The sequence below is a fragment of the Chiloscyllium punctatum genome, chromosome 28, assembly GCF_047496795.1.
Source record: "Chiloscyllium punctatum isolate Juve2018m chromosome 28, sChiPun1.3, whole genome shotgun sequence".
In the NCBI taxonomy this organism is placed as follows: Eukaryota; Metazoa; Chordata; class Chondrichthyes; order Orectolobiformes; family Hemiscylliidae; genus Chiloscyllium; species Chiloscyllium punctatum.
Window position 1 is genome coordinate 14,067,614 of NC_092766.1, and position 12,125 is coordinate 14,079,738.

Here is a 12,125-nt window from a genome sequence, read left to right on the forward strand (position 1 = left end):
TTTGCAAATAGTGTTTCATGATTCCAATTTTCTCGTTGCGTCACAATTACTCTTGGCATAAGTTCCAAAACCATCCTCACAGGAAGTTCTAAGGGCTGTTCCTGGTTCTAATTACATTTGCGCTATATTTTAGTTTTGAAGGCAACTGACTTAAAACTTGTTCAATAGTCAGGCAGAGTTCTTCCACATCATCACTCTGAAGGTTCAAATTACATTTGGTGTCTAATTACATTTGGTGTCTAATCACATGCTAATTTTGTATGGCTGATCTGTTCCAACATTTTGCAATCTGAAGAACATTGCACCACTCAAGCCTGTTTTGTCATTCTGAGATGGTGATTGTGGTTGATCTTCTGTGTCAGCTTCACTTTCTTGCATCACCCCTATATCTCCCGGCTCACTCAAAATCTATCTGCCTTGAATAAGGAATACCTGTGTGTCCTTATCCTTTTGAGTTAAGAAATTCCAGTTTACAATGCTGAGTGGCTGATTAGAACATACAACAATACAGCGCAGAACAGGCCCTTCGGCCTTCGGTTGCGCCAACCTGTGAACTATTCTCAGCTTGTTCCCCTACACTATCCCAAAATCATCCATGTGCTTATGTAAGGATTGTTTAAATCTCCCTAATGTGGCTGAGTTGACTACATTAGCAGGTAGGGCATTCCACGCTCTTACCACACTCTGTGTAAAGAACCTGCCTCTGACATCTGTCTTATATCTATCAACCCTCAATTTGTAGTTATGCCCTCTCGGTACATGCTGTTGTCATCATCCTAGGAAAAAGACTTTCACTATTTAGCCTATCTAGTCTTCTGATCATCTTGTATGTCTCTATCAAATCCCCTCTTAGCCGTCTTCTTGCCAGTGACAACAGGTTCAAGTCTCTCAGCCTTTCCTCGTAAGACCTTCCCTCCAGACCAGGCAACATCCTGGTAAATCTCCTCTGCACATTTTCCAATGCTTCCACATTCTTCCCAAAATATGGCAACCAGAACTGTACGCAATGTTCCAAGTGTGGCTGCACCAGCGTTTTGTATAACTGCGGCTCTGGAACTCAATCCCTCTACCAATGAAACCTAACACACCATATGCCGCCTTAACAGCACTAAACCTGGGTGGCAACTTTCAGGGATCTGTGTACATGGACTCCAAGATCCCTCTGCACATCCACACGACCAAGAATCTTTCCATTGACCCAATACTCTGCCTTCCTGTTATTCTTCCCAAAGTGAAGAATATTCATCACCTCACATTTAGCTGCATTGAACTCCATTTACCAACTCTCAGCCCAATTCTACAGTTTATCCAAGTCCCCCTGCAACCTATAAAATTCTTCCACATTGTCCACTATTTCACCGACTTTAGTGTTGTTTGCAAATTTACTAATTCACCCACCTATGCCTGCGTCTAAGTCATTTATAAAAATGACAAACAGCAGTGATCCCAAAACAGATCCTTGTGGCACACCACTAATAACCAGACTCCAGGCTGAATATTTTCCATCAACCACCACTCACCGCCTTCTTTCAGAAAGCCAGTTTCTAATCCAAACTGCTAAATCGCCCTCAATTCCATGCCTCTGTATTTTCTCCAACAGCCTACCATGTGGAACCTTATCAAAGGCTTTACTGAAGCCCATGTATACCACGTCAACTGTCCTACCCTCATCTACATGCTTCGTCACCTTCTCAAAAAAACTCAGGTTTGTGAGACACGACCTGCCCTTGATGAAACCATGTTGACTATCTGAAATCAAATTTTTGCTTGTTAGATGATTATAAATCTTATCTCTTATAATTCTTTCCAAAACCTTTCCTACAACAGAAGTAAGGCTCACTGATCTATAATTACCAGGGTCATCTCTGCTGCCCTTGAACAATGACACATTTTAAATCCTCCAGTCCTCTGGTACCAAACCTGTAGACAATGACGACTCAAATATCAAAGCCAAAGGCTCTGCTACCTCCTTCCTAGCTTCCCAGAGAATCCTCTGATAAATCCCATCTGGCCATGGGACTTGTCTACTTTCACTCCTAGAATTGATAACACCTGTTTGTAACTAACCTCTATCCTTCCTAGTCAAATATCTTGTAACTCATTCTTCTCCTCTACAATATTCTCCTTTTTCTGAGTGAAAACAGACGAGAAATGTTTGTTTAGCACCTCTCCGATCTCCACAGGGTCCACACAGAATTTCCCACTTCTGTCTTTGATTGGCCCTATTCCTACCCTAATCATCCTTTTATTCCTCACATACCTATAGAAAGCTTTAGGGTTTTCCTTTATTCTATTTGCTCAAGACTACTCTTTGCTCTTCTTATCTCTCTCTTTAAATCCTTCCTAGCTGATCTGTAACTCTCCATCGCCCCATCTGAACCATCTTGCCTCATCAACACATAAGCCGCCTCCTTCTTCATAACAAGAGATGCAACTTCTGTTGTAAAACACGATTTCCTTACCTTATCACTTCCTCCTTGCCTGACAGGGACATACCTATCGAGGACACGTAATATCTGTTCCTTAAACCAGCTCCACATTTCCATTGTCTGTATCCCCTGCATTTTGCTACCCGATTCTATGCATCCTAATTCTTGCATAATCGCATTATAATTGCCCTTGTCCCATCAATAATTGTACCTTGTACCTGTCCCTTTCCATCACTAAACTAAATGTAACTGAATTATGGTCACGCTCTCCAATGTGCTCACCTACAACTAAATCAAACACCTGGCCTGGTTCATTACCAAGCACCAGATCCAGTGTGGCCTCCCCTCTTGTTGGCCCTTCGACATACTGCATCAGGAAACCCTCCTGTACACATTGGGCAAAAACTGATCCATCTGCCGTTCTAGAGTTCTAGCATTTCCAGTCAATGTTGGGGAAGTTAAAGTCCCCCTTAATGACCACCCTGTTCCTTTCACTCCTACCCAGAATAATTTTGCTAATCCTCTTTTCCACCTCCCTGGAACTCTGCAGAGGCCTATAAAAAAAACTCCAAGCAGTGTGACCTCTCCTCTCCTGTTTCTAACCTCCGCCCACACCACCTCAGTAGACGAGTTCTCATCAAAAGTTCTCTCAGCCACCGTTATACTATCCTTTGATTAACACGGCCATGCCTCCCCCTCTTTTACCGCCTTGCCTGTTCTCAATGAAAGATCTGAATCCTGGAACCTGCAACATCCATTCCTCACCCTGCTCTATCCGCGTCTCCGAAATGGCCACAACATTGAAGACCCAGGTACCTATCCATCCTGCAAGCTCACCTACTTGATTTCGTACACTTCTGCCATTGAAGTAGACACAATTCAAACCACTTTGCTGTCTGCCAGCTCATTCCTGTGACCCTGAAATCCTGTCCCTGTCCTTCCTACTCTCATCCTCCTGTGCACTGCAACTACATGTCTGGTTCCCATCCCCCTGCTGAGCTAGTTTAAACCCACCCAAATAGCACCAGCAAATTTCCCATCCAGGATATTAGTACCCCTCTGGTTGAAGTACTTTTTTGTCTAGAGACTTATAGTGCAAGGGTTCGGCTTCCACCAGGGCAGCTGGTGGAATTGAAAGCTAGTCTCGATGATTGTGACCAACCATCATTGTGATTAAAAATCATCTGGTTCACCAACCAGGTAGGAAATCTGTCATCCTTCAGCAGGATACGTACCATGGTTCCAGACCCACAGCCTTGTGATTGACATTTGATCATCCTCTGAAATGGCCCTAGCAAACCACATGGGGTCAGTTAGAGATTGAGATCAAATGTAACCTAACTAGTAGTTCTTACTTTCTGTGAAAGAATTTCTCATGAAAGACTTAGTAGCCAGTGAAATACTTCTGAGTTGTCTGTCGTAACCACGTTGTACGCAGCATGATTCCTCTTACTGACCGATCTCATTTAGTGTCTTTTGAACTTACAGAAACTGATAGAGTAATGCTGGTCTTTAAACTGAAATAGGGATAAAAGGTCTCCATCTTTATCTGAGAGAAGAGGCAGGACCTCTGTTTAACCATTTCATCTCGAACCATTTCTTACCAAAATTAGCATCTTGACCAATGCAATAGTGTGCTCAAATGTCAGCCTATATTATGCTTTGATGTCTCTCTAAAGTAGAACTGAAGTCAAAGACTGGGACTTTTTCACACCGGAGCATAGGAAGTTGAGAGATGACCTTGTGGAAGTTTATAAAATGAGGGTATAAATAGGGTTAATGGTCATTGTCTTTTCCCTCGGATGAGTAAGTTCAAGACAAGGGTGTGCATTTTTAAGATGAGAGGAAAGAGATTTTAAAAGACATGAGGGGTAAATTGTTTACACAGATGGGGCTCGTATGGAATGAACCTCCTGAGGAAGGGGTGGATTTAGGTACAATTACAATGTTTAAAAGACGTTTGGTGAAGTACATGAATAGTAAAGGTTTGGAGGAATATGGGCCAAGAGCAGGCAGGTGGGACTAGTTTAGTTTGAGATTATCTTTGGCATGGACTGGTTAGACCAATGGACCTGTTCCCATGCTGTATAACTATATGACTGTATAGGGTCATTGAACCAGGATTGAACACTGTCTGTCCATGTCTGTGAATGATACCTGTTCAGTGCCTCCTCCCAGGACATACTTCATGGTGTATCTCCTATGGCATTCCCATTTTAGAAATTGAAGGACCAATCACATTTCTGAGATTAGCTCTAGTCTAGGTATGGGAGGGGTTGAAATCTAGGAATGCCCATAGAACAATCTGCTGCTTAGTGAGATAATGTCCAAATAAGAAAACTGCGACACAGATTGCAGATTTTTTACGTACTACTCAATTTCCCATTGCTGTTGGGAGTTCTGTCCAACTACAGCATGGATATTGGAGGGGGAGTAATTGGGTTAGGGTGAACAGTTGTGATTTGGCTCTTTTTCTTAAGTCCTACATTTTGCTTTATTTCTATTTTTCATTGTAAATATCAATAAATGTTTAATAGACTAAGCTGGCATACTGTAACATACCCCTCCAATTATGGCATTTCAGTGCTTGAACAGGTCAGAGGGTCAGTATAGTGCCACATGTTATGCAACCCCTTTTCTATTATAAATTTACTTTAAAAATTAAATATACTTTATTCATAAAACATATCTTTGTGTATACACATACATAGTCACAAATGCAGTGGCGTGTCAAGGAAACTGAACTACAAACTTAGAATGGCTCAGTCAATTAACTCTTCAAGCTGCTCCATCATTCTATAGTGTTATGATTAGATTAATTTCCTACAGTATGGAAACAGGCCCTTCGGCCCAACGATTCCACACCAACCCTCCGAAGAGTAACCCACTCAGACCCATTTCCCTCTGACTAATGCACCTAACACTATGGGCAGTTTACCATGGCCAATTCACCTGACCTGCACATCTTTGGACTGTGGGAGGAAACCAGAGCACCCGGAGGAAACCCACGCAGACACTGGGAGAATATGCAGACTAAACACAGTCCGTCACCCAAGGTGGGAGTTGAACCCGGGTCGCTGGTGCGGTGAGGTAGCAGTACTAACCACTGTGCCACCGTGCCGTGGTAGATAAGTGTGAACGTACGAAGGTAGAATGAAAGAGCATATGCAGCCACAAGATGTCTAATATATATTAGCTAAGTTATGGTGTTATGCATTGTGCAACACTGACACAACAGCGTCTGGAATACATAGTGAAGAGTAACATATGGAAATTAGTCACCTTGGGGTAAAGTGCAAAGGTACCATGAAAAATGAATGAACTTTTTTTTTACCCCCCCCCCCTCTTTTCCTCCCTTTCCCTGCCTCTCCTATCTGCTGGTGCCAAGTATTCTCTGATGTTCCTTGTTGAAAGTATAAATTGCAGTGTGCGTTGAGATTGGGAAAGTAGCCAGTATAAGATCACTGGCCCCTTCCACTGAGCCAATTAAATCCTATTGCGGACCAAGTTGGCTCAAGTTTTCCATACAAATGAAATCAAAAGCAACTCAACCTCTTCACTCCGTGCAGCTTTCCTTCCTGCATTTCCTACAGTCTGTTAAAACCCAGACGTGGAAGTGTGTCATTAGACCATAGTGGGGGGATGGGTGTGGCCCGGTATTCCCTCGTCTCTACACAGCTGCACGTTTTAGCAAAATTCACTGAGTGGACTCAGGATATATCCTGAAGTTTATTTTCTTTTTGACCTGTTCTATTGGGATCAAATGGGTCCCTCCTGTCTGCCTCTGTTGTTCCTCACCTCCTCTCATCCCTTAGAAAACCCTAAATTCTGAAGCAGCAGAGATGAATTAATTCAATATGTTCCATTTGCTGTGGTTTGCTTTAAAAGCAAGTAGCGCTGTGTTAGTTGTTACGAGGCTAGTGCAGCTTAGTAGGTTAGTTTCTTTTAATGGTATCATAGAACATTCTGATAAAACTTGCAATATGAGCTGACTCTAGTCACTGTGAAAAGACTGGTTGTCACTGATGTGAGTTTTCCCACTTCTGTGTCCAGGATGCTGTTATCTCTGTAGAGGTTAAAGATCCAGAGATGTTGGTGGCTCTGCATTTGCTTTACCCAAGCGACCATTCTCATTTGTTAGTTGACTTTTGAGAGTGAGGAACTATTCGACCACGTGCAGTGAAGGCCTAAAAACCGAAAGAACTGCAGATGCTGCAAATCAGAAACAAAAACAAAAATTGCTGGAAAATCAAAGGTCTGGCAGCATCTGTGGAGAGAAATCAAAGTTAACCAGAGTGACCCTCAGAATGCAGTGAAGACCTGTTGCCAGTATATGCACTTCCATGGCCCACTTGGGTGGTAGGCGTGATCCCTTGGTACACTGTTAGCAGTGAGAAACCTAAAATTTAATTCTTGTTTCCATAGCCCAGAGGCAATGAGCCCAATGTCAGCATCATGTCTCCTGATCGAGCTTGTCAGGTAACTTATCAGGCCATGAATCAAACCATCATCTCTCTTGAATTATATGGTGTGTCACACACCAGGTGCTTTTCCATTGCCTTGTTAGACCATGGATAATTTTGAACTCCTAGGTTGTGTTGAAGAGGAAGCATGCTGAATCGGGCAGTAACAGTGAGTGTGTGTTCTGAGTGTCACTTGTCTTCAGTATTTCTTAGCGAACAATAAGTTTTCAATGTCTCAAGCTCTAACTGTTTAACAGTCTGATGTTTTTTTCATGTCTTGTCCTTTTTGAATTGGCCAGATGTCCCTGGTGGATTTGGGGAAGAGGTTGTTGGAGGCTGCTCGAAAAGGACAGGACGATGAGGTGCGAACACTAATGGCAAATGGTGCTCCCTTCACTACAGATTGGGTAAGTGAACTATTTTTTTTTGGTGGGGGGAGCTGGTTGGTGAATGTCAGGCAGTATATTTTTTTTAAAATGTGATGTTATTGAGCAGGAACTCTGCATTCTGAACATGACCCATCCCCAGGAAGCATTGAAGAAGAAAGAGGTGCTTTAAAACCTCAAACCACAGCTGACTGGCTATGAACCAGTAATACAGCAGGCAATATGTTTACTTTTAGAGAATACTCTGGGAGTCCCTGGATAACAGTATTTGGGCTATTGGATTCTAGTAGTTAGGAAGATGATGTGAATGCACCCAGACATTTAGAGATACTAGACACAAGCGAATCAGATGGGTTAGAAATAATGGTGAACATGGAGCAGATGGAAGTTGGGTAGAGTAAAGCTGCTTTGTATGCATATGTGAGAATGGGTGTAGGAAAGAAAAAGACTGTAGTACTGTCTGTCAGGGATCATTCGTGTGTTGATGAGAGAGAAGACTGGGAATTAGAACAGTCGCTATTTCAGAATCCAGAAGGGAGGTAAAGATAACAACAGCATTGCATTCCAGGGCAATTGTCTGGGAGGACAAGTAAAGCATCAGTGCTTAAAGCCTTAGTTATAATCACCAGGAAGGATTTAATCTGCCTGACACAAGTCTGAACTTAAACCTGAGATAGTCTGGGTTAATTATTCTTCAAGAATCTCCTCTCAAATAGTCTGCAAGGGAAGCCACAAGAAGAATGTCAATATTGGATTTGTTCTAGACTAATAATAATGCTTCCTTGTGCTGGGGTGGCAAGAGGAGGAGTTGGGATCTAGTACTAAAATAGTGGTTAACTTAAGGATGAAATAAAGCAGAACACTAGCAAAAACTATTTTAAGAAATTGAATTTTAACTAAATTCCACCAGTTTCCATGGTGGGATTTGAGCCCCTGTCCCTCGAACATTCACCTGGGTGTCTGGGTTTCAAGTTCAGTGTTTTAAAACTGCACCACTGACTTCACTTTTTTTTATATAATCCTGTTGTACTCGTTGACATTAGTAGGGAAGATGTGTTGGCTAGGCCAGAAGTTATTATCTCCAGGACCAGATGGGATCTATCCCAGATTGCTGAGGGAGGCGAGAGGGGAAATAGCTGGGGCCCTGTCAGATAGCTTGTAGCATCCTTAAACACAGGGAAGATGCCGGAGGCCTGGAGGGTCGCTGATGTTGTTCCCCCTGTACAAGAAGGGTAGTAGGGATATTCCGGGTAACTATAGACCAGTGAGCCTGACGTCAGTGATGGGAAAGTTGCTGGGGAAGGTACTGAGGGATAAAATCTATTTATATTTGGAAAAGAATGGGCTTATCAATGATAGGCAACATGGTTTTGTGTAGGGGAGATCGTGCCTTACCAACTTAATAGAGTTCTTTTGAGGAAGTGACCGAGTTGATAGATGAAGGAAGGGCTGTAGATGCCATATGCATGGACTTTAGTAAGTATTGATAAGGTTCCCCATAGTAAACTAATAGAGAAAGTAAAATTGCATGGTACGCAGGGTGTTTTAGCAGGTGGATAAAGAACTGGTTGAGCAACAGGAGACAGAGTAGTAGTTGAAGGGAGTTTTTTTGAAATGGAGAAAGGTGACCAGTGGTGTTCCACAGGAATCAGTGCTGGGGCCACTATTGTTTGTGATATATATAAATGATCTGGAAGAGGGCATTGTTGGTTTGCAGATGACACGAAGACTGGCGTAGTAACAGAAAGCATAGGGGACTGTCAAAGAATACAGGAGAATATGGTTAGACTGGAGAGTTGGGCGGAGAAGTGGCAGATGGAGTTCAGTCCGGGCAAATGTGAGGTGATAAATTTTGGGAAGTCTAATTTTAGAGCGCAGTATACAGTAAATGGAAGTCTGGAGAAAAGTTGATGAGCAGAAAGAACTGAGAGTTCAGGTCCATTGTCCCCAGAAGGTTGCTGCACCGGTGGATAGTGGTCAAGAAGGCGTACGGTATGCTTGCCTTCATCAGACGGGGTATTGAGGATAAGAACTGGCAGGTCATGTTAAAATTGTACACTATGTTGGTTCGGCCACATTTAGAATACTATGTACAGTTCTGGTCGCCACATTACCAAAGGGATGTGAATGCTTTGGAGAGGGTGCAGCAAAGGTTTACGAGGATGTTGCCTGGTATGGAAGGTGCTAGCTGTGAAGAGACGTTGAGTAGGTTAGGTTTGTTTTCATTAGAAAAAAGGAGATTGAGGGGGGATCTGATTGAGGTCTACAAAATCATGAAAGGTATAGACAAGGTAGATAGAGATAAGCTTTTTTCCAGGGTGAGAGGTCAAGGTGTGAGGTGAAAAGTTTAAGGGGGATACACGCAGCAAGTCCTTTACACAGAGGGTGTTGATTCACTTGTGTGATTTTCAGAGGCAATACTGCCAGGTAGCACCATTTTATCTCTGGGCACATCTTGCTGTAATAGAATTTGATGTATCATTCTCCTTCTCCCTAGCTGGGCACATCTCCTCTTCATCTTGCAGCCCAGTACGGTCATTATTCAACAGCAGAAGTCCTCCTCCGGGCCGGAGTTAGTCGGGACGCCCGAACCAAAGTTGACAGGACACCACTACACATGGCAGCAGCTGAGGGCCATGCAAGCATTGTGGAGCTCTTGATCAGGGTAAGCTTTCAGTAGAGATTTGCCCATTGGGAGTCACTTCCCTGCTTTATATCTTTTAAAAATGAAACAAAATATGACCAAATTCTTCGACTAAAAGCCACAAGTGTCAGAGTTGTGCAGCTGGTCAGTCAGTTTCTGGTAGACCACCACCACCACCCCCCCACCCCCCCCCCCCCCCCCCCCCCCCCCCCCCACACACACACACACACACACACACACACACACACACACACACACACACACACACACACACACACACACACACACACACAACCCTGTGCTCCTACACAGCTGCTGGATACGTGTGTTTAATGCTGAGAATCAATTTTCTTTCCTACAATCTGAACTGAATGCTTCCAAACGGGAGAGAGGATCACTAAGGCAAAGTTAAGAGAAGAGAGGTGCTAAATATATTCACAAAGAAAGTGTTGGGTCAATGCTCAGCAGCTAGCATTTTATCTGCAATACTCTATACAGAGCAGCATAGATTATCCGAACGAGATCCCAAGGCCCAGATGCTCGGGTAAACTGTTGTCCGAACATTCGCTTTATCCGAACAAAAAACTCTGTCCGTGTCGTTCGGATAATTGAGGTTGCCCTGTATATTACTGAAATAGCAAGCTGATAAGGCCATTAACTGAGAGCAGGCCAAGCTCTGGGGTTCAGTTCTCGAGGCATGGAATTGAAAAATAGAATAATTGCCTTAAACATATTTTAAGTCTTGGGTGGATTAGACTTGGTGTTCCTGTGAACAGTTTAGTGACACTGGAGAAGATGCAAGAAAAGATTTACTGGAATACAGCAATGCTGCTGCAACCAAAAAGATTTTAAGCCTTTTGGGGAAGATTAAACAATGTTGGATCCTTTTCCGGTTATGTTAGGAAGAAGAGAGATTGACTCAATTGAGGTCTTTAAAGCATGAAAGGATTTGATAGAATTAATGAAAGGCAGCTGTTTCTGTTTGTTGGGGAAACTAAAGGTATGGTTCAGAGAGCCCTCTTGTGGCACAGTGGTAGTGTCCCTACTGCTGATGACCAGGAGGCCCAGGTCCAGGTCCAAGTCCAAGTCCAAGTCCCACCTGCTTCAGAGGTGTGTCGTAACATCTCTGAACAGGTTGATTAGGGAAATTAAAGGAAATATTTGGGTCAGCTATATAATTCACTGAACAATCTAATTGGGAATTGAGGGCAAACTTGTTCACCCAAAGAGTTGGGGGAGAAATGGGACTTACTCCACAGGGAGTGGTCAAGGTGAATAATAGATCCATCGAGAAATGAAGCTGGGTAAGTACACAGTGGAGAAAGGGATAGAAAGATACGATGATGAAGTTAAACGAGGAAAGACAGCAGGAGGCTGTGTGGAGCAATAATACCAGCATTAACCTTTTTTTAGCTGAATTGATTGTTCCTGTGCTGTTTGCAGGAATGAAGCATCAGAAAAGCTGATAGTAGTCTTTTGTTAGATATGTGAAGAAGTAGTAACGACAGCTGATTTTGTATTCCAACCTGTCCCTCAGCAATGTCTGAGAATGTGCTGCACTGTCGCAAGGTTAAATTTGAAAGATGCTGTTTATGTTTGTTGGCTGCAGCTCGGGTTGGTGTGGGTATCAAACATTTTGGATCTGTGAAAGGTAAATGTTAGTGTGAGCTTACAGATTGGAGAGTAGGAGCAGGAAGGTGCAAATGGATTTGGGTAAAGTGGTGCGCAGAAAGTGATAAGCTAATGGATTGGTGCAGAAAGTTATGGAAAACACAAATAGGTTGGTTTTGTGTGGATTGCCTGTGTTGATATGTAAATGTGAGAAAGTCGTATATGGAGGCTTGTTTTGGCAGCACTTGGAATACTGTGATCAGCTTTAGGCACTGGATCTCAGGGAAACAGTCTCCTGCATTGTTAACCCATTTTTATAGATGCACTGCAGAAAGCATCCTATATGGATGCATCATGGCTTGGTATGGCAACTGCTGTGCCCAAGACGGCAAGAAATTAGAATTATGAATGTAGCCCAGTCCATCATGCAATCAGCCTTGCATTTGTTGACTTGGTCTGCATTTCCTGCTGCCTCAGGAAAACAGCCAACGTAATCAAAGACGACTCCTGCCCAGGTTATACTCTCTTCCCACCCTACTCCATGGGCAGGAGATACAAAAGTTTGAAAACACGTACTCAAGAACAGCTTCTT

General features: G+C 43.1%; 1 protein-coding gene across 7 annotated transcripts in view; it reads left to right on the top strand.

The window, feature by feature from the left end:
* The window catches only part of gabpb2b (GA binding protein transcription factor subunit beta 2b), a 57,534-nt gene that overhangs the window by 18,126 nt on the left and 27,283 nt on the right, over window positions 1-12,125 (top strand). For 6 of the 7 annotated variants that reach the window (XM_072548960.1, XM_072548957.1, XM_072548956.1 and 3 more), the window contains 2 exons: window positions 7,192-7,299; window positions 9,776-9,943. In XM_072548960.1, coding sequence (XP_072405061.1) covers window positions 7,192-7,299; window positions 9,776-9,943 — 276 coding nt within the window. Of the gene's footprint in view, window positions 1-7,039; window positions 7,062-7,191; window positions 7,300-9,775; window positions 9,944-12,125 lie in introns of those variants that run through there. The other variant, XM_072548954.1, reaches the window with a different exon arrangement.